Below are 22,683 nucleotides of genomic sequence, written 5' to 3'. Positions count from 1 at the left end.
CCTGGAGGGTTGAAAAAAACCCTCGTGACAGCTACAATACTAGTATGAAAAGGCACTAAGATGGTTGGAATGGGAAGCTGAGAGGAAAGCTATCCCTAGTAAACTCTTTTAATTTCATTACTCTTCATGTTTCCTCAGATTAAAGCCAATCACATACTTGGCTGCTCTCTTGGGGGGGGGGGGGGGGCATGCATGCATAACAGCCACTAAATTGTGACAGTGGCCAAGACTGGCATACCTTAGCGTATAATCTGATTATCAGATCAATAACACAGCAACATTTGGTGCATAGCTGGGATGAGTGGCTTCTTCTCTGGTTACACATCACTGGCATTCGCCACTCATTCCCACTTTATAGGTGACAAAGTGTGAATGCAAGCAGGAATTCAAATGGAAGGCCTTTTAAATAAGACAAGGTGCAGAGCGTAACCTTGATCACATCTGGCTCAGCTACTGCGTCTGGGATTCGGACAACTATGAAAATGTCAGTGCACACTACAAGTGTACAAAATTAGAAACACACCCAAAAGCTTTCATCATAAATGTGTTACCTGCCAACTGTGTTCTTCCCACGGGGGGCTAATTTCTTGAAGCTAATATTATTATTCTGTTACACTTGCAGTGTTGTTTAAATTAATATGAGAGCCTACTGCTAATATCGTTCAAGGTAGACATTTATGAGATGTGGCAATGAACCATAAAAATATTTATTGACATCACATTCTTGGACACAAAAAAGTGAGAAATAGCACACACACAAAAAAAGAAGAAAAAAAAATCCCACAAATATTTAGAAAGCCAAAATTCAAAATGTCTAAGAATGACAGAGAACAAAAGAACTCATATGGACCAACAGCAAATTGAAAGTTCAGTTTTATCTGATCTGAGCAAACAAATTGTGAAATATTTTGAGAAATTACTTTGATGATATTTTCCACATAAGATATATGAGAAACTTTACTATCTGGTATGGTCAGTTTTATCATCTCTGCCTTAAAAAAAAAAAAAAAACACAAAAATTTCAGAACACTGGCCAACCTAATACTTTAGAAATGCACATAAACACCAATAAATATAAACACTTTATTTCAGAGAGCAGTATTATATAATAACAAACACAAAAGGCCTCGTGATGACAGTCACAAAGCTTAAACTGCCATAATTGCTGCTCTTGTTTATCACTGAATGTTGCATTTGTGAAATGCAGATAAGTGGATAATGAAAACCACTGTACCAACACAGAGCATGAGACAGAGATAACCAGGGACATTGGAGGAAATCCCTACTCTGCTATTCATCCCTCTGTCCCTCCATTCATCCTTCTATCTCTCTGTCCTCTGCAAAAAAACAAAAAAATAGTCTGTTGTGATCCTGTCTTTCTCAGTCCAAACAGGTCACTGTGGCTCACACCTTGCCAAGGTCTGTGCAGTGACAGGAGAGGAAGACGAAAAGAGCTGAGAAAAAGAGAGCAACAGCACAGATTACAGACAGTTCAGACACTCTGTCTCTCTCTTTCTCTCCTCCCTCTCTCTGCTTTATCTCCATGGTGCACACACGTCGACCTGGAGCAAGACTGTATACTGGCAGGGGAAGCTAGAAACAGAGTGAAGGGGGTGGGTAGATGGGGATGCAAAGTGTGCGTGTGTGTGTGGGGGGGGTGGGGATAAAGGGACCCGCTGCGACAATAGCAGAGTAGGTCCAGGGACTAATTGGATCTGGTAATGGCTGGTCACTGTGACTGAAGGGCTCGTTAGAACCAGTAGAGCTCCTTGCCTTTCTTGTGCTGCTGGAGACCTGAGGGGAAAAAAAAGAAAAGGATACAATGAGGAGGACAATGGCGAACACAGAACACAGGTTGTCATGGAGTCTACTTGTGCCAAACATCCTGTTTTTGGGGGGTGGGAGGGGGGGCTTCTGTGATGATTATGATGTTTTGTGTGCATTTGTGAGTATGTGTCTGCATGCGTGGGAGTGTCTATAATGGTGACTGAGTTATTCAACTTCTTGAGTGTATATTGTTTCCTATACAAATGTTTCCTATGCATTTCTATAGGAAACAAATGCATCTGCACATTTGTTTCCTATACAGGGAATTATAGGGGCTGAACATTGATACAGCAGTGTGCAGTAGGTGTGGGTGTTTGTGTAAATGATTGTCATAATGCATATTTTCATTAATTTTTGATATGTCAAAATTAAGACTGCCTGGGTTGCCAAAATTAAAGGGATAAAACTTAAATCTTACACTCAGAAATTTCATGTAGGCACTCATTGTCTTTGGTATTCAACAGTAGTAAGCCTAAAGTATAGTAAAAAAAATAAATAAATAAATTTTTTTCCACATCTAGTCTGATTACAAACTGTGACTAAAATAAAACCTGTACCAGCCAAAATATTTGCAAAAGCCTCATATGGTTGAGTGGTTACCTGCATCCATGTTGAGTGCCAGAGTCTGGCTGACATCTCCTGGGGGAAGCAGACTGGGCCATGAGGTAGTGGGCTCCAGCTTGCTCACTTCATAGTGGCTTGGCAAGGTGGGGAGGTGAGGTGGCCTCACAGTGGGCATGAGTAGGGGCCCATAGTGGGGCTCCAAAGCTGATGGTGAATACAGTTCATGGAGAGGCCGTGGGGGCCCGTAGGCTTGGGCTTGAGGATATCCCCAGCTTTCTGGTGGGTGAGGGTGAGAGTGAGGATGGGCGTGTGGGTGAGGATGAGCATGTGGGTGCTGCAGGCTGGGGTGTAACCCTGATGCATATGGGTCCATGGAATAGGAAGGTGCACCAGTCTCACAGTGGGAGCGACTCTGAGGCGAGGAGTAGTTACTGTCCCAGAATGATGGGGGGAAGCTTCGCCTGCTGCTAGGTGATGGGGTATCTAATGAAGGAAGAGACGGAAGAGAAGAGGTAGGAGGAGGCACAACAGTCAAATTTAGGCCAAGTCATGAACTGCTGCACAACTGTGTAGTGAATTGAATTGATTTATAGAGGCAAATGGAAAGACTGGAACTGCGCAGGAGGAGCAACACATACTAAAACATAGCTGTCACTCACATGACTGCTACACCCTCTGGCCCAGATATCTTCCCGATTGGATCATACTGTCACACCGTCCTAGCCCCAACAAGACACAGAAATAAACACAACCACGTTCAAGCAGACAGAGGGAGTGAGAGCGAAAGAGAAAGGTAGAAAACGTGTTGTCCCTATACCCTGGAATTCTATATAAGGCAGGCTCTCTGACCTGGAGCAAGCCCAAGACTCACAGGGTCTTAAATCTCTTGCTATGGTGACATCTCTCACTCTCCTGTCAGCCCACTACTTTTGAAAGTCTCACAACACACTCAAGCACACATAGACATACACACACACACACACACACTCCACAAGCAATCCTGGCCCTGTGCTAGCACCCGCCAACCCTCTCTTCAGTCTTCACCCCCACCTGTTGTTTTCTCTGCTCCCCCCCTCTCCTCGCCCTTGACAGAATGTCAGCAAGCCGTTATGTGTTTTTAGCGGTATAATTTTCTCTGGGGATATTTATCTGAAAAAATACACTATGCATCACCCCAAGAGGCAGTGTTTCCCACTGCCCATATCACAATGACCACAACATATATAAATCTGACTGGCAGGTGGGCAACTGACTGAGCAACCATTGTGGGGCAAGAGCTGAAGCAGGAGACAGAATGGCAGCCATGGAGACGTTTGAAGGGGATACCGCGGCGAGGCTGTGCGCTTACGGTCATGTATAAACATAGCATCTGTTGTGAGGCAGGGAGCGTGCACTGGTGCTGAAATGAAGACGTCCGACTCAACAAGGAAAGAGACTAAAACCGACAGAGCAACAGAGTGAGTAGGCCCTACATGGATATCCAGAAGATATTTTCAAGCTGCTGTAGAAACGGACATTGGCATCTTTAAAAGATTCAAATGGCCAGTTTTTCTTTGCATTGTGGTGCAATCAGATTTAATACTGTAAAAACAAGAAATGCTCTTTAAACACTAATTTGAGCTTTTTAAATTTAGACTTTTCTGGGTGACAGTTATGGATTATCTTGTGCTTGATATTAACATGACCCACAATAAACTCATAATTCCATAGCATCCCCAAAACCAATAATACCTGAGAGTATGCTGAGTCTCTCGTGACCTTTTTTTTTTTTTAACATTTTAGCCTAGCAGAGTCAAAGAAGACACATTTGATTTCCAACTGCTTCTAACCTTCATGACCCTATGCCCTGACCTTTTCAGGGACAACTTTTTTAAACAAATAAGCCCTTCATTTGATCAAATCACCTGGGTGGCACTCTGCTGCACTCTGCAGAGCTGTCAGTACACCCTGTGTGGCCTCAAAAACTCATGCAAGATGTCTCAACTGTGACAAATTTGGCACCTGTGCTTCCCTAAATACATGTGAGGTGAAGAATTAAGTGAAGGAGAAAACCCACAATCGTCATGTAAACACAACTAAAATAGACGGAATTACTTGATTAAAGATTCTGGGGAAAAAAACAAAAAAACATTGGTGTTACTTTTTTTTGTGTCCATATACTGCACAAATTTCTGTTTATTAACATGTCTGAGTAACAAAGTTGTTTTGTTTTGGGATTTTTTGTTTTATCTCATTTTCTTTAAGATCACCACATATGCACTGTGACTTTATGTTACTGGTACAAGGACAGGTGCTCACCTTTATTTGTATCAAATATTTTTTTTCTTGTATGGACTTTGAAATTTACCTGTTCCCTGATGTTCTGGTGCCCGCCGTTTGCCCTCTCCATCCATATAGGAGCTGAGGGCCCTGGAGAAGTGTTCGTCCACAACACTGCTGATGTCTCCCTGGTAGTAGGTGAAGAGGACACAGCGAGAAGTTAGGTACTCTGCCTCCGGAGCTTCCTGCTTCTCTTTAGGGCCTTCCTCTGGCCTTGAAGTCGCAGACGTGTAGGAGGAAGAAGAGTTGGATGAAGATGAGGAGGAAGTCGATCCTCCAGTGCCTGGGCCCCCAGACATCCCCTCGGGGCCGCTGGGAGTGTCCATAAAAACCCGGCAATGAGGCGAAGTGCTGTTCAAACCTGTGGGAGCCTGGCACAGCGTTAGAGGTCAGGCGGAGGAAGAACAGGGAGAGGGTTGAGACAGGTGTTGCAGCGCACAGTTCTGGATCTGACTATGAGACATTTTGACATGATGCTCTTCTTTGTATGAGGCAGCACTGGTATGTGTAATCTGTGCGTGCGTGCGAGCGAGCGAGTGGGTGCAGAGTGGCTTCTGTGTTTGGTATAACAAATAAAGAACTAAATAAAAAAATCTCAATAAATTAAACTAATACTTAAATCACAAAAAAAAAAAAAAAAAAAACTTTTTCAAACCTTTTTTTTCCCCTTTTTTCTTTTACGCACAAGTTGCATACACCAGCCTAGCTGTTAACTACCTGAACAATAAGCTCATAATACTTGAAAGGTCTGATACTTGAGAAAGGGACTCTGCACAAATCTATGACATCTATCACAAGAACGTTTTCACATGCGCTCATTTCCTACCTGGAAGTTATTGATAAAAGCAGGAGCAGTCGGTGCGTACGGTGCGTAATGTCCATAGGCTGGGTACATAACATCCAAACAGCTCATGGTAAATGAGCGATGTCTTCAGTGCTCTGTTGAAACCGACCTTAGCGAGAGAGAGAGCGACAACATTCCGTTTTCGTCGGAGAGAAATTGGCTTGTTAATCGCCGATCAGTGTACATAAAGCCCGTTCCAGACTCGACATAGTCACTCCAGAAGCAGCGCACCTCTCCCCTTTCCTTGCGTGCGCCACACAGCTGCGGTAGCAAAATGTGGAGAGGTTTATGGAGCAAGCATGAGGGTGTCCTGTCCTGTACATCTTTGTGTCAACCCCTCCCACCTTTACCAGCCCTCAACAGCTCACATCCCCAACATTAAGACTCCCACTAACACACTACATAATATCTGATTGCTTTCGAGCAAATTTGACATACTATTGAAATTAACTGCCTAAAGGCTGTAATTATGTAAAGCCAGTTTAAAAGATCCAGGCATAAATTATATCAATATTTGTGAATACAACATTCAAAGAATGGGCAAGAGTGTATTCTAGAAAAGCTGAAAACACTGGAACTCATTCGGGCTCCACACTATCATAATCCTGGTGTAAAAAAAGGGTTAAATGGAATGTCATCCAGTTACACAAATAGATTTGGATGAAGTCATTGAGCTTTAAAACTAGGCACACAACAATGAGCACATGATACATGCGATTTAGTGACTTTTTTTATTCCTCTCCATGTACTTTGGATACTTGAAAACTTTGTGCTCAGTCCAGACTGAAAGTGTATCCATGGTCTTAAAACAGCTATTGGTTGCCAAGTAAACCCTCAAGTCATCTGAAGTATTTAGTGGGTTCCCAGAATGACACATAGGTGTCAACTATAGGTTGCATACACTGGTCATACCAACATAGAGGAGAAAGGGACTCTGCACAAATCTATGACAAATTATCACCTATCAGCAGTGCAAACAATAAGATATTTTCACACACACACACAAACATGCACATAGACAATAACAAACACCACAGAAGCACTGAATTCATTGTGCCTGAGTACAAATAAGAAACAGAAAACATTCAACATGAAGAACACTTTTTCCAAAAAGTGCAGCCTCTTTCACTTGTTTTAAGGGTTTACAGGTGCCTGATGTTTAGGCATGCCAGTCTTTTTGACAGGCACTTCAGAATGCCTGGGAGAATAGTGTGGAAAGTTTGCAGAATTCCGTGGACGAGTGTCAGATGAGGTGGAATGTCTCTGATGTATGCTAGTGGACGAGCTCCTTGGGAAGTTACATCGTCCCTCTGCTGCATTCTCTAGATGCAGAACATGACCGACATCTTGCTATGCATACATCATACATACTGTGAATAACTGGTGCCAGGTTATTGGCATGCTAATTAATCAAGTATGCTCTTAAATACTGGAGGATAAGCTGAAATATGTAAGTTCTCTCTGTTTCCTTAGTCTGGAATTATTATTATTATTATTTGCAGCATAGCTTTGTGATATAATACTTTATACTGCACAGTGCTGCATTGTATATAATCCAAAGAGAGCAACTAAATATCACTTTCTAAAACATACAATAAGTATTTTAGTAACCTTATTTGGGCATTAACCCTACTTCAGTCCATTGCCCTTGCAGCAAGTTGTGGAATATGGGCTACTAGATCCATGTGCATGCAGGGTAATGTAATGCAGGACAGCACAGGAGTCAAGGAGAAAGAGAGTGATGCAATGCTAGAAAGCTCACTGTTACACCAGCGTGATCAACAGCTGCAGCTGACGGAAGGGAAGGGAGGCCACTATTAGTATTAATGGCCATGACTAAATTTCTCTATCTCTGTCTCTCTTTCAGTCTCTGCCCCCCACCTCACTTGTCTTCCCTAGTGATACACACACCTTATCTCTATTTAATCACCCTGTCTTCCCCAGCCACAGCCAACCCCTGTGCACAGTGATTGCGTGTATAAGAGAGTGCTGCTGAGTGTGTGCGCACATACATGTGGCCACATTTGTCATCAAGTGACCAAACTAGGAAGAAGGCAAGAGAGAACCAGCTTGCAGAAACATGGCATTGGTCCCAAAGTCCACAATTTAGTCAGTTGCTTCATGTGTTTTTGTCAGTGATATTCAGTAGTGCATGCCAAACTCTTTGCATTTAAAGAACAGTATGTGAAAGAGTCTTTAATATCCCCTGTGTGTGTTTCTGAGGGGAAATGTGTTTGGTGGTGTCTACATTTACTTGTATATGCTGAAAATAAACACAGGTTACATCACTCCTTGTGACCCCTCAGCACATTTAAGTCCCGCCTCTCTTAAAAGAGGTCTGACCAGGCAAAGTCTCTCATTGGCTGAGATTTGCAGACCAGCTGAGGTAGTAATGGCAACTAGGTTTTATTTAGACCACTATTCAAATTGCAACACCACCATTAATAGTTTAGACTCTGCGCTAGAAATACCTGAGAACATTAAAGTAATAATTGCACATACTCTCTGTACTGCTGTCTTTAAAAGATCACTGAAGTTAAAGTGTCAGACAGAATATAAAATTTATTAAGATGCCGTCGAGGAAAATGCAATCAGCGAGCATATGGTGATGGTCTGTAAAGTGGGGCTTGCAATATGAACCTGAAACCATATAACCTACCTCCTGAAACAACAAGTCCTTTATTAAGGTCTCAATGTGGCTTGGTCCCGAGGGGGTTGGCCCCTCAGGATTCCACTGTTGTTTATATGCCTCAATGTGTATGTGCATCTGTGTGTGCGTGTGTGTGTATATGTCCAAGACAGAGATGTACAGCTGCCCCGTTGTCCAGTTCACAAACTCATCTCAGCTGTTCAAAATCATCACCAAATGTCATCGGAAAGACAGACACCGAGACACACACACACACACACACACACACACACACACACACACACACACACACACACACCCACACACACACACACACACAAAGGGCCACATATGGACAGGTCTGGCTCATTCAACCTTCTTCACAAATGTTGGTGATAAATCGTGTGTGATAGAATGTGCAAGTGTGCAGCTATTTTCTCCCTTAAACAACCTCCTCATTGTCCCGCCACAGGCCACCGGGGGCCCAAGTTTCCAGAGTTTGAATCTAGAAGTTAGGTAAGTATAAATGTGTATTTTCTGCAGCAGTCTTTACAGTAATGTATTTTATGGCCTTTGAAGATGTCCTCGGGTACAGTAGCCTACAATTTAAAAAAAAAAAAAAGATCAAATTGAAACAATTCATCAAGATTAAGATCAAAGAATTCAAACAAAACATTCTGTTGCATAAACAGTTTTTCAGTCTGTCACAGTTAGACTTTAATGTGGTTGGAAGCACTCATTGTGCATTCTGCTCAAATAGAGATAAGACATCATTTGTGATTTTGAAACATTTTGACACTGGATGTAGGGTTTTTTCTTTTTTTTTTTTGCTTGTTTGTTTGTTTGCATTTTTGTTTCTTAAGTTGTGCATAACAATTCAGTGATTACAGTCATTTTCCTATATTTCTTAAAATATATTCAGAAAATGGGGCAGCATGGTGACACAGTGGTTAGCACTGCTGCCTTATAGCAAGAAGGTCCTAGGTTTAAATCCACCTTGTCCGAGGCCTTTCTGTGTGAAGTTTGAACGTTCTCCCCGTGTCTGGGTGGGTTTTCTCCAAGTACTCTGGTTTCCTCCCACAGTCCAAAGACATGCACTTAATGGAGTTAGGTTAACTGATTATTCTAAATTGCCCATAGGTATGAATGGTTGTCTGTCTTTCGGTGTTGGCCCCGCCACAGGCTGGTGACCTGTACAGGGTGCACCCTGCCTCTCTCCCTATGACAGCTGGGATAGGCTCCAGCTACTTCCAGCACTAATTAACATGGTCATGGATTACTTTCTTAAGCATGCAGTAATACCAGTGCTATAATGTTTTTGCCTGTTTCTAGGAATGAATGCTCTAAAATATGCAAAATCATTGATTATTTATATAAAGGAGACAGATAATAGAAAAGCTTTTTTGAAATATGTGTATTAAGCAGAGCTGTGATACACTGACAGCATGAAATTTCATTATGATTGGGAAGTCAGTTATACACCAAGTATGGCACTCCTTAAGTAAATATGTTCAATTGTATTGAAGACTAACCTTATAAAATGGATAGAATGTGAATTAACAGCATCCTCAGAGAGCTTAACAAGTGCTACATTCCTAACATCCTATTGCTGAGACTGTTTTGCTGCCACATACTCACATGGGTCACTGGAGTGAGACACACAAAATTACAAGTTCACATACTCGCTTATGAGCACATACACATATACAGTAAGGCCGAAGGAAAACATACAAACACAAGAAAGATGCACACAGAACCACTCGTCGGGACATGTGGGATTGTCACCTTCCTGCCTGACATTCCTGCTTCAGGGTGCCAGCAAGGCTTGCAGTTAGAAGGGCAATACTGGTGGCAGGGGGTGGAGGGAATGCGATGCGGAGGGTGGGCAGAGGGCAGAATCACAAATTTGGCGTGTCACATGGTCAAACAGGGAAGATTTACGAGCGATCAGGTTCCTCATCAGCAGCATGGTGTTGTGGCTTTAGAATGCCAGGTATGGGAGTGAGATCAGACTCCGGCTTTAGTTTGTACACCCTTTCTGGCAACTGCAGCCAGTGTGACTGGCTGAAGATGGCAGTGTTGCCAGTGGTAGGCATGGTTAATGCAGTGGCCTTTCCTTGCTGTTGCTCTAACACCTTCCTAGGTGTATAAAGATGCATCTGAACATGCAGATATGACAAAATCATAAAGAATACAGAAAGTTACATAAAGAAAACTTTGGTGTAAAAAAAAAAGACACAAACTTTTGAAGGAAATCAGCAAAAAAAAAAAAAAGAAAAACATGCAGACAAACAACCCTCACTCTCTCTTTGAACGCACAAATCTGCATTTATTTCGTCATTTCATGTCTCTCTCTACACTCAGGAGCAATGATTTACTCACCGGTGACATCATGGAGACCACAGCTATTTTTATTGGCTGGTAAGCAGCCAACTCTTCTTCGTGCTATGCCACCTGTCCAATCCACACCAGTCAACAAGCCCCAGGGAAAAAAAAAAGTCAAGCTCCCAAAAATGATTGAGAGTTGAAAGGTGGAATATGATACATGCATGCCATGCTACTGTCCTAGGCGTGTTTCACAAGTCAGATATCCTGTCACTGCTACTGGTTTGTCATCCCTATTTGCATTTGTTAATCATACACTGAGTAAAGTCAGTTTTATATCCCATACTTCACCACTTATCCACATTACTTACTCTCTGGAGTAATGGTTTTTACCATAGCTTTTGGACCATCATTCACATTGCCTGCGTTTTGCATGTGATTTAATAAAATACCACCTTCTTGCTGAGAAAAGTGTGTAAGCTTCACCATTTTATTCTCCCCTGCAGAGTTATGATGTGTGTGGTGTGTGTGTGGCTGCAAGGATGGAGTTATTCCTGGCCCCGTGTCATGCCTTCTTAGGTGCAATTTAGTCACATGCCACATACAGTAGCTTGGGGTGGAGGGGTCACCATTTCACCCAAGTGCTCTGCATGATGTTAACTTTTAGAAACTGAATATTAGAGAGCTGGTAATATAAATGACTGTAGATAATACCACGTGTTTGGGATGATTAAAGTTTATAGTACATATATGAAAATTAGACTTAGAATCTAGAATTTTGTCATATCTGAATCTAGAATTAGAATCTAGCATTGGTCTTGAGATGAAAAATGAATGAGGCTCTGAATGGGCAGGTATATTCTTAATGAATTTTTAAAAGATGACTCACAAGCTGAGGCCATGTCAATATAGATAAACTTGCAATTAGTGTGAGAATCACCAAGGCTTGCATGGTCAACCTCAAATAAATTATTAGCCCATTAAGAACAGAACTAAAGAACATTAAGAACAGAGATTTTGGTTAACCCCCCAAAAAGGATCTACTCATGAAATGCCTTTTATGCATGTGTAAGTGAGCAGAATACCTTTCTAATGTGATTAATAGGAAGAGAAATGGAGGAATGGTACAAATTGCATTTCTTGCCCTTGCCACACAGAAAGAAATCTTGATTTCGCTGCCTGAACTAAATCAGAAATTCATGATTGTGACTAGGTGTCCATCTTGTGGCAAGGGCATGAAATGGCAAGTACTCTTCTTGGAGTATTATACTGTGAAACAATGCTAGTGGATGAGAAAGAAAGAAAGAAAGAAAGAAAGAAAGAAAGAAAGAAAGAAAGAAAGAAAGAAAGAAAGAAAGAAAGAAAGAAAGAAAGAAATAAAGAAAGAAAGAAAGAAAGAAAGAAAGAAAGAAAGAAAGAAAGAAAGAAAAAGAAAATGCAAAAGCAAGAAAGGGTTTCTTTCTTCTAAAAACTGCATAGTATCTGCAAGTGATGGACAATTAGATGATTTATTTTTGTCCAGGGAAAACAAAATTTTAAATATTGGTTTAAGTAGGGAAGTTTCACAGAGTTTCAATTTTCTTTGAAAACACAGTACATTCATTCATTAGAAAGCACAGCCTGCAGGGCAACTGCTGGGAGCCCTGGGCCTCCCCTGAGGACTGACAAACTATAAATTACAGCAGCGGCAATGTGCAAAATTTGCAATGTCAGTAGCGGGGCTCCACTTGACTCCATTTATTCTGTTCCAAGTGGCCTGCATCATTCAGGTTAAACAAACCTACTGACAGCAACGAAAGATAAACAAAAATGAAGAGTTATACTTCTTGGAGTGAGTGGTGAGTGAAGCAGATAGCAACAATTAAATATAATACTGCCAGTCTAGCCTTAACTTTGGGGGAGAGAGAGAAACACTTGAATAATCTAATTTCGCAGTATTTCTTTTGTTCACATTTAAACATTAGTTAACTAAGCTGGCAGAGCAGCCAAGAGTGTCCATCTGTGGTGGCTGTGACGTGACCGAGTCAAGAGCCCAATTTTTTTTGTTGATGTCAGATTATTTATAACATAAAGGTGATGAACACTGATTAAAGGGGCCCCTCTGAATTTTTGCCTGAGATCCCAACAGACTCTAGAATTGCCGCTGCATTCATTCATTCATACCTGCAGCCTGTAAAATCACAGGCTTCTGGTTTGTTACCCACATAGCAGCTCCCCTGGAGCAGGTTGGGGGTTTCTCTGCAGAAACATGTAATCTTGCAACCCACAACGTTGACTCTTGGGCAAGCCGCTCTATTGATTTAGAAAGCATTACTGAAAAGCAAGAAGAACATGAAAATTATTTAAAGGTGCGACTGTGTCAGCAGAGCACATTAAAAATACATTCCTGGGTTAGAAACAGTTATATAACAAGTTATCTAAATGCCATCCATCCATTTTCTTTAAATGCTGATATTAAATTCAGTTTGTGAAGCTGTCTGTCTGGAAGCAACTAGAAATGCAGTCTTTCTAGGTACTGATTTAAGTCATGAATCAATCACAGTCACAAACAGTTATTTTTACCAGTATTTAAGGTCTTGCCCCTGCAATGCAAACCACTTTGCCTATATTATGTTTAACAAAAAAAAAAAAATCACTTAACAAGATTGCATGGTTTTAAATGCGTAATATTTTAACCATAACTGGCAGCAATTGTATTAACATCATACAGTGTTTTTGTAATAATTTAATAACCCAAATATCTCTAAGATGTTGATGCGTTACTATGAAAATCAGAGGCTGTAGTAGCCCCCTGACTCCTCCACACCAATTGGGGGCGCACGTTTTTTGTTAATAAATATCATCGTTGGTAGACGAGGGCCGCCCAGCCATGTTGAGGAGTCTGTCAAGCAAACTGCAGCCCGCCATTGTGTAGAACCAGGCTCTGTAGAGAGATAAGGGTGCTTGGCTGAAACTCTTCAGTAGCTTGAAATTTTTTTTCACCCTGCCGCTTTTATTTAGGGGTAAATACAGTTACACAGGCTCCGGGGGGGAAAGACATGTCAGCCAGCAGCCTTCTTGAACAGGTAAAGAGAGGTATTTTCTGAACATTTACGAGGGCCAAATTTCTCAGCATCGCGACGGGCTAGCGAGGATAGCTTAGCTCAGAGACAGCGGCTCAGTAGTGCAGTAGGCCTGACCACCTGCTAAAGGAACTGACTGCTGAAAATATATCTCTTCATCTATTTTTTTCCCCTTCCTCTCTTCTCATAAATCAAACCTTCATGAATCACCTGGACCCAATCCAGAGACCGAAAGGCCAAGCTAATAAAGGTAAGAACACACATTATCTAACGTTATCGGCTTGGGTTTTGGGAGAATGCGGATCTTTTTATGTGCGGTTTGCTTAGAAAATCTTGCGTGCGCGAATGCGATAGCTGGCTTCCTACTAGCTTCTTGGAAAACGGCCCTCTGTGTCCACGCTTTAAAGGTTTTCATATAATTTAACATGTGAGTGAAACGCTTAACGATACTGTGTTTCCCTAGGGGGCATTTTCTGGCCTTAACCAAGCCAATCTTGAGTGTCCGTTACACATCTGAAGTCGCACAGATTCCCACTGGTAGCTTCAGGCTAGCCGTCTCCGGAGCGGCTAATGTTAAATGGCAACATGATACACATGAGCATCTTTTTCCTGGTTCTAGTTTTAATGCTTTTTGTAGTATCAGCATACGTGGAAAAACATTTTTTTACTGCTCAGTCTCAAATTATCAGTCACTATAAAACATTTTTTGTTATGTTAAGCTACAGGTGCCACCCTACAGCACGCTGACCACCTGGCTAATGTTAGCGAAGTCCGTCAAGTTGAAAGGACTCTTGGCGCTCGTTAACATGGAGACGCTAGCGTGCTAACGTTAGCTGGTTGCTAGGTTAACCAAAATGACACGTCTTCCGACAAGCTTTTCCTGTGTCAGAAATGGCCCAGCGCTTTCCCGTCATTATGCTGTCATATTCTAATGTTGACTATACACATTGAACACTTTATTTGTATATTATTGCTTTTCTTTCTTTACCCGAAAAGCTCTGACAACCTCGTGTTTTCCAGTACACGAACGTCACCTGTAACAGAGAGCGCTCATCATTAGCTCGGGGGAGGGGGTACCACGCACTACTGGTCTACCTGCATTTAAACATGCATTAAATTTGCTTTCGAAGTGATGTTGGTGTAATCTAGCCTAAATTTTAATTCTTCTGTTGCTGCGGGAATCAGAATTTCTTTAGTGCTGTAGTGCATTTAATTTTTCCTACGCTTGATTCAAAGCATTGAGCATACTGGGTAATCTGACGCATACTGAGCAATTGTTTTCTGCTTTTCTCTTTCTTGTGATAAATAATTTCAAGGAGTGGTTTTGTTATGTAACAAGTGGTTTTGATGCTGATGTTAATTGCTTGATAATGTCTCACTCCTTGCACCTCTGGAGTGACACAGACCTGTTGACATCGGTCTTGTTTCCTTTTCAGTGCAAAACGGAGCTGTGACCCAAAAGGATACTTTGAATGACGATGAATTTGAGCCTTACCTGAATACTCAGGCCAGACAGGTGAGTCAATGTTTGTCCAGTGTGTATTTTATTTTTCAAATCAGTGACAATGGCATATCCAGGCTTTTCATTTGTTTTATTCTGTAACTTCTACCAAAATTTCAGTTGATTTTTTTTATCATCTTTAAGGGAGTTAAAATTGTGATGTAGCGATATCAGCTGATGTCCCATCTCTTGCATCCACCACAATTTTCATGATTGTGCTTATCAGAGTAACTATATACTAGTTACTGCACCACTAGCACCCCTTTTTAGCCCTGTGTCTGCTGTTTTTACTGTCATAAGTAAACCTGTAAAAACATGCTTATTCAGTTTGTACTTGCTTGCTTTTTGATGACGAAGAACATTAATGTGCATCTGAAATTAGTGCTTTTGACTGTCTTTTTATTCACTTTGGATTTTACTTCTGTACTTTAGTGGCAAATGTTCTTTTCCCTTGTGAAGTAACACACGTGAAGTGGGCTGTAGAGGAAAATAACAGAGCCTGTTCTTTGGTCCACTCAGAATAGCTATCTTTATGCTTTTTTTAAGACCCTATATGGAGGGGCAGTTCATTGTTCTGTTCTGTGTATTCACAGATGAGTTTAAAGGAGGAATAACAAGAGGATTGTTAAGCCTGTTGTTACAGTCTGTGGTGTGCAGTGACAGTTAAATTACTTTTTTATATTTACTGTGGACTGACTTCCTGGATGTACAAGAACAAGTTATACACATGTCAAAGGAAGCTGTTAACTGTTAATGTTACAAATTAAGTTGCATTAAAGAATAAGGATGCTATTGCAAAGATCTCTTTCATCTTGTCACTAATCTAATTCTTTTTCTTTTTAGAGCAATGCCTATACGGCCATGTCGGATTCGTACATGCCCAGCTACTACAGCCCCTCCATAGGATTTTCCTACTCCCTAAATGAGGCAGCATGGTCCACAGGTGGGGATCCTCCTATGCCTTACCTGGCCTCCTATGGACAGCTGAGCAATGGGGAACCCCACTACCTCCCGGACGCTATGTTTGGCCAACCAGGCCCCCTGGGGAGCAACCCATTCCTAGGTCAGCATGGCTTCAACTTTTTCCCCAGTGGCATCGACTTCTCGGCATGGGGCAATAACAGCTCTCAGGGACAGTCGGGGACACCACAGAGCTCTGGCTACAGCAGCAGCTATGCCTATGCTCCCAGCTCGCTTGGGGGTGCCATGATTGATGGACAGTCCCCGTTTGCACCTGCTGCCAACGAGCCCCTTAACAAGGCACCTGGTATGAACAGCCTGGATCAGGGCATGGCGGGGCTAAAGATCGGTGGCGCTGCTCCTGGTGGTAATGGGGACTTGGCGCCTAAGGTGGTTGGCTCTGGATTACCTGGTGGGGGTCCCCTTGGCCCCGTATCATCTGTTGGACCTCCTAGCATGCCTCCTGTCTCAATCGCCCCTGCCAAACCTGCCTCCTGGGCCGATATTGCCAGCAAGCCAGCCAAGCCCCAACCCAAGCTTAAAACTAAGGGTGGCATGGCTGGTGCCAATTTGCCTCCTCCGCCCATTAAACACAACATGGACATCGGCACTTGGGACAACAAGGGCACCATGCCTAAAGCCACCACTCCTCAGCAGGTGCCCCCTATTCCCAGCAACGGGCAGCCGCCCAATCAGGCTTCCCCACAGCCTGGAACTACTGCTGTAGGGAACCCACAAATGCCCATGAGCAATGGACAACTGGTTCCGCCTGTATCCCAGATGGGTCAGCATCAGCTTCCACCCACTGGGCAGCCAGGTATGGCTCAGATGCCCCAGCCTCCTCTCTCCCAGGGTCCTCCTCCTCCACCAAGCCAACAGCAGCAAACCTCTCAACCTACCCGCTGGGTCCCACCACGGAATCGGGCCAATGGATTTGGGGAAACCAGTGGGAGTGGAACAGGCCAGTCTCCTCCCACCTCTTCAGGTGTGGGCGTGGTTCCTGGGGTCCCTTCGGAGCCTCACCCAGTTTTAGAGAAGTTGCGTATGGTCAACAACTATAACCCGAAGGACTTTGACTGGAATCCCAAACAGGGCAGGGTGTTTATCATCAAGAGCTACTCCGAGGATGACATTCACCGCTCCATCAAGTATAACATCTGGTGCAGCACGGAGCATGGTAACAAGAGGCTTGATACAGCTTACCGTTCACTGGGTGGCAAAGGACCACTTTATCTTCTGTTCAGTGTGAATGGGAGTGGTCACTTCTGTGGTGTAGCAGAGATGCGCTCACCCGTGGACTACAACACGTCTGCTGGCGTGTGGTCGCAGGACAAGTGGAAGGGTCGTTTTGATGTGCGCTGGATCTTTGTTAAGGACGTTCCCAACAGTCAGCTGAGGCACATTCGACTGGAGAACAACGAAAATAAGCCAGTGACCAACTCTCGGGACACACAGGAGGTACCACTGGACAAGGCCAGGCAGGTGCTAAAGATCATCGCTGGATATAAACACACCACTTCCATCTTCGATGACTTTTCTCACTACGAGAAGCGTCAGGAAGAAGAAGAGTGTGTGAAAAAGGTAACAAAGTTACTGCTGAATAAAGTGAATGATGAGTGAAACAGATGAATGAAAAACGTGTGCTCTAAATTTGATAAAGGTGGAGTGTTTGAAGCATGTGTGTGTGTCTGTACAACATTGATTTATGCATTACAAAGGAGAACAGTAAAGGTGCAAGGATTTAAAGTTGGGGTGAGAGCTTAATTTTGATGTGCGCATATACAGTAGAACAATTTGTGAATTTTGTTTACAGTTTTTGACTGTGGTATGTGTTCTACTTATCACTCACATGGAATGCCCTGCTTTGAAAGACTAATAGATGGTGCTGAAAACATATTTGCATATTTGGAAAGCTGAAATTATAAAATAGAAATAATATATGGTGTGGTTGTGTAATATCAGCAGCTTTGTCAATGGTATATTGTGTGCTGCTGAAGCTGTGGGAGATGTAGTCTTATTTATGGTATGGATAATTAGCTGCTTTGAGCGTGAAGATGGCAAAACAAAAATGAATGTCAACCAAAAAGGGGAAAATCAAATGTGTATTTAATTTTATACTGATAATGAAATGTTTTGTTTTTTTGTTTTTTTTAGCAAGTGATAATTAATGGGGCTTTGGTGTCTTACACCTTTTGACTAGGGATGCACCGATTACGTATTCAGTCCTGATGTTTATACAGATACCTTGTCTTTAGGTAACTACTTAATGCTGAACATGCCTACCTTAATTCAGTAAGCTCTATCCCATACACAGAGGAAGATTGGGACTCATGCTTTTATGATGAGCACCCAGTGTGACATGACATTGCTTTCTATGCAGCTAAAAAGTAAAATAAAGGAAAAATGCCTAATTGCATGCTTTTATTTCAGCCCAGTGAGACACATTGTGGTTTTCACTGTGATTTTTATAATCCTAATAATATTTCCTACACTGTTTGTGTCTTTCACTGTGAGCCTTTACATTTGGAGTTGAGGAAATGGGTCAAAATGTTACTCAAGTTGAGGAGAACTTGTTTTCCCATTGTCGTCAACTCACTTGACCAGTATCTGCTGGATCACAACTAGTCCACAAACTGAAACTTGGTGGTGTAGTAAAGCAAGAAATGACTCCATATTACCAGCCCTTATTTTATGTTGTATGTTTTCTCTTTTGGTAAATGGCTTGCTCTCAAAATATGGGTGTAGAGAGGTAGAGACATTCTGTAACACTAACTCTACATAAGCATATGCAGCATCTAGAAATTACACCTGCCAAGCACCAAATGCTTGTAGCTTTTTATTTATTTTTTATTATATTTTTTTTGGTGGGTAAATCTGAGAAAGCTTGCTACCACACTGCTGGTTCTCAGTGTCTTTAAGTTTGGCTTCAATGTAATACCTTATCTCAATGAAATCTATTGAACCCAAAGTCTGTGTGAAACAAAAGGTTGTTTATTTTAGTTGGATCCTCCATCACCAGTCCACTTGACCAGTGAGTGGATAATTCAGACAGCGCGTCTGTGAAGAATAATGGATGGTGAAAAGGAAAGCAGATACTGGTCAACAAAAGATCCACAAGAACCATCGTCTGCCACCATTATAGTCATGTGAAACAAAAACCCATATAACAGTGTTGATTTTGAAACTTTCTTAACTCAGACCCTTGTTGTTTTGGTGTTTTTTTGTTTTTTTTTTTTGTTTGCATACTGGCATTATATCGATGCGTTTATTGCAAATGTGGTGCCTGGAGGTTACTGTTCAGTGTCTAAAGGCCAGAATACATGAACTCTACCAACAGTTGAGCTGGTTATGCTGCTCATTTAAAAATATCTAGTTTGTATAAAATTTTATTGGGTACTCTGGCTTTATCTCCTTTTTCGCTTGCTGCCAAGCAGAACCTACAAAATTGAATGTAGCAGTCTAATTATGCAGTTAATGATTTTTGCAGCAGCATAACGACTCTTTTGAGGTTTCTGTATAAGAAATATAACATTTTTAATTTTGTGATCCCACATGTACAAAATATTAATCTAGCATTTGTTTTAATATTTACACCCAGACTTGAGAGCCTGAATTGATTCTCAGCCACTTAATTGAGGGCAGTAAAACTGACTTAATTGCATAACAATGAATAGAAAAGGTGAACCTTTTAAAAATACTTCTATCTAGGACACTGTTTTATTATGCAAGCTTGAGAGAAAAAAAAACATTTGGATTTAGCTAATTTTGATCTGTTATAATAATCTGTTATCTGTTTATCTGTATGCAGTGTTATCTGTACTTTAGCTGTTGAGCCTCATCTCGGGTGGTTTCTGCTAAACTGCTAGGCTCTCTCACCAGAATACTCTGCGGTTCAAAATCTGCTCTGCTTTTCAAGTAATCCTTTGGGTCGAATTTGTGAATGATCTTAGTACAAAGACCTGGCTTCTTGAATCTGAAATGCTTCAATTATGATCAGTTTTCATTTCTTGTGACAGGTGGAGGTCCAAGGCAGTGAGCCATATCCCAGCAACCCAAGCAACAGAAGTCATTACAGGCTTCAGGTAAATATATTCTGAAGTAATTCAGCCTATTTTCATACTTTGTGACACTTGGAGGTTTTACAGAGACATCATCTACTTGATACTCTGGTGTATGTAACACTTTGATTCTGTAACACCTTATGAGATATCTGTTTAGGTTGCCATATGCACACGAGCCCTGGTTGTATAATTGAACCATTAAATGTCCACATTTAACAAAAGAAAGTGGAAGGATCTCTTGCAGTGTCATTATTTTGTATATTTCTGCCATGTGTAACACGCTGCTCTTTCTTGTTCTAGGAGCGCCAAGGACGAGTCAAGTAACAGCTGGTTCTTTGGTCAGAGACTGCAATGGCCCCCCTTAAAGCCCTGTCTACCCCATTACATCATTACATCCAGATCTCTTAAAGAAATTCTAATAGGGGTGAAGAATTAACAAAGGACAGAAAAACTAAATGAAGACTTTGATTTCTTTTGACTTTAAAGACTTACTTTGAACTTGTAGTAAAAAGAAAAGGAAACAATTATTCATAGGACTACAACTAAATGCATAGCATCCTTAGGTGAAATCTTTTTTTTGCCCCACCCCATTCCACTACATATGCTTTTTTTTTTCCCCTTGTATGCTGCTTTTTCCTTTTACTTTTTTTTAATGAAAGGATCAGTCTCTGTTTTTATGGTCCAAGAGCAGATCTGTAATTCTCACACAAACACAAATCAAATAGAAATTGTAGTGTTGACTAATAATAGTGTCCCAAAGTGAAAAATGGGCAGTTTGTCTCATTTTCTTTGTACCCCTCCCTCCCCTCCAAAAAAAAACAAAAAAAAAAAACAAAAAACTGTCATTTGAGGATGTTCAAATCTTCAACCAGGACCCAGCAGAGTTTCCTCCTCGGTGGATTTTCATCGTAGGCGGTTGCCAACTACGCTCACTCCACAATCTCTTTTTACATGCTTGCCATGTTTTTGTTTGAGAGGACTGCAAATGTTCAGAAAAGCCCTTCATTTTGTTTTCCAGTGTGCTGGATGGAGTATATGGGGTGGTAGGGTCAGGAGGATCTAAAACAAAAAAGAAAAGTAGGGAAGGGGTTTAAGAGTTTGAAAGCAAAAGAAATGTTAAGTTGATGAGCCTTGCTCACTGTATAAGTTTTAAGGTTAAAGAAAATTGGGGCCCTCTGTTAACAGTCTTTGGACTTAATTTACCTTTTTTTTTCCTTCTTTTTTCTTGGACAAGTCGATTCATTGTTGCTATGGGCTGCTTTTTGTTTTCTCTCCTTCCTCCGTTTTCTAAAGACAGTGATGCGAGTGGCCTTGACTCCACTCTTTCTATTAATCAGTTCAAAAGTAATAAATGTGGTATATTAAGCAGAACGGTGTGCATTCCCCTTGTTTGGAAAGCAGTTTTTGTCGTGCAGCATGTCTGTGCATTTCTTTTCTTTTCTCATATGGATATATGAATGTTTTCCTGCTAGTCTTCATCTTCAGCCTGTCTAAATCTCCCACCCCCTTGTCCAAGCTTCAGTCCACACTGTACTACCCTGAATTTCTTACCTCTCTACTTTCCAAACCTGTCTTTGTCCTACACACTCCTGGATTCCTGTTTCTGCTCAGCCAACCATACATACTATATCACAATCAGCTTCAACCATTTTCAGAATGTCATTGTTGGTGAGTAAAAAGCGCAAGGTCCTCTTTCAGAACTACTGGCTTTTATTTGTGGCATAATAAAGATGCTCCACAAAGTCATGTGTGGGACCTTTGTTTATTTGTTTTGGGGGAGCTCGGAGGTGGCCTGTACATCTGAACCCGTGTCTTTGTCCTCACAGTGGGCAGAAATACCAGTTGAGTTGTACAGAGATTTTTTTTTTTTCTCCCCATTTGTTGGTTGGCCAGATGCTGCTTGTATCAAATACTGGCCTAAATAACTACAATCTGTACTTCATTGTAAATGCAGCCAATTATGTTTCATTTTAGACAGATTTTGTGCACTCTGATCAATGTGGGTTCTCGTACCGTCTGACATGGCGGAAGTTGAGTTGAGGAAATGTGATGTGCAGCTGTACAACATACAATCCGCCATTTTCTGTCCCCGACTCTGCTTGCATTGAACGTAGCAAACACAAGAGGGCGACACAGAACCGTTTACTGACGGTTCATCGTGACGAAGGAGCAGGTTCCTCAGCCTGAGCTTGATGGTTTTCCGAAACTGATCCGAGTATCAGGGCCTTCAGCACCTATATTTATTCTCAAGTATTTTTTTTGTTTGTTTTTGGGGGGAGTTTCGTCTTTTTTTTTTTTTTTTTTTTTTTTTTTTTTAAATTAGTCAAAAACGTCTGGTCACAGAAAGAAATGGCAACATATCTGAAAGCCAGTGCTGTACTCTAAACATTTTGTTTTAATTTTTTCTTTTTAAGGCCTAAAATGCTGCCAACATCCTGATAAAAATGAAATGCAGTCTACAAAATTTCAAATGTATCATTAAAATTGAAAAGCTCACTCAGGACTACCAATAAAATTGAAGAATTTAGCCTGTTTCTTCACAACTGAAGTGGCCACAATGCAGAAAAAGTCGACTTTTTTTTGTTTGTTTT

The 22,683-nt window shown here is 41.5% G+C and overlaps 2 protein-coding genes across 2 annotated transcripts; one reads left to right on the top strand and one right to left on the bottom strand.

Moving 5' to 3' along the window:
* Positions 1–1,065: 1,065 nt before the first annotated feature.
* On the bottom strand, positions 1,066–5,841 carry vgll2b (vestigial-like family member 2b). The gene is made up of 4 exons (XM_030718341.1): positions 5,537–5,841; positions 4,739–5,081; positions 2,428–2,874; positions 1,066–1,794 (listed from the first exon to the last, which is right to left on the bottom strand). The coding sequence occupies exons 1-4, from the start codon at positions 5,621–5,623 to the stop codon at positions 1,751–1,753; spliced, it is 921 nt and encodes a 306-aa protein (XP_030574201.1). The 5' UTR covers positions 5,624–5,841; the 3' UTR covers positions 1,066–1,750.
* A 7,521-nt stretch (positions 5,842–13,362) lies between these two features.
* ythdf2 (YTH N6-methyladenosine RNA binding protein F2) lies at positions 13,363–21,161 on the top strand. The gene is made up of 6 exons (XM_030759129.1): positions 13,363–13,573; positions 13,796–13,820; positions 15,007–15,086; positions 15,915–17,612; positions 20,048–20,113; positions 20,393–21,161. Exons 1-6 carry the CDS (start codon positions 13,547–13,549, stop codon positions 20,414–20,416), a joined length of 1,920 nt encoding a protein of 639 aa, XP_030614989.1. The 5' UTR covers positions 13,363–13,546; the 3' UTR covers positions 20,417–21,161.
* Positions 21,162–22,683: the final 1,522 nt, after the last annotated feature.

The sequence above is a fragment of the Archocentrus centrarchus genome, chromosome 22, assembly GCF_007364275.1.
Source record: "Archocentrus centrarchus isolate MPI-CPG fArcCen1 chromosome 22, fArcCen1, whole genome shotgun sequence".
Classification (NCBI taxonomy): domain Eukaryota; kingdom Metazoa; phylum Chordata; class Actinopteri; order Cichliformes; family Cichlidae; genus Archocentrus; species Archocentrus centrarchus.
This window is presented reverse-complemented; position numbering and strand designations above follow the sequence as displayed.

Excerpts from the sequence above, each read along its gene's own strand:
- vgll2b (XM_030718341.1), bottom strand. The coding sequence starts at position 5,623 with ATGAGCTGTTTGGATGTTATGTACCCAGCCTATGGACATTACGCACCG. Across the intron at positions 5,082-5,536 it reads CTTTTATCAATAACTTCCAG|GCTCCCACAGGTTTGAACAG; the intron begins GTAGGAAATGAG and ends ACGCTGTGCCAG. Across the intron at positions 2,875-4,738 it reads ACCAGAACATCAGGGAACAG|ATACCCCATCACCTAGCAGC; the intron begins GTAAATTTCAAA and ends TTCCTTCATTAG.
- ythdf2 (XM_030759129.1), top strand. The coding sequence starts at position 13,547 with ATGTCAGCCAGCAGCCTTCTTGAACAG. Across the intron at positions 17,613-20,047 it reads AAGAAGAGTGTGTGAAAAAG|GTGGAGGTCCAAGGCAGTGA; the intron begins GTAACAAAGTTA and ends TTCTTGTGACAG. Across the intron at positions 20,114-20,392 it reads GAAGTCATTACAGGCTTCAG|GAGCGCCAAGGACGAGTCAA; the intron begins GTAAATATATTC and ends TTCTTGTTCTAG.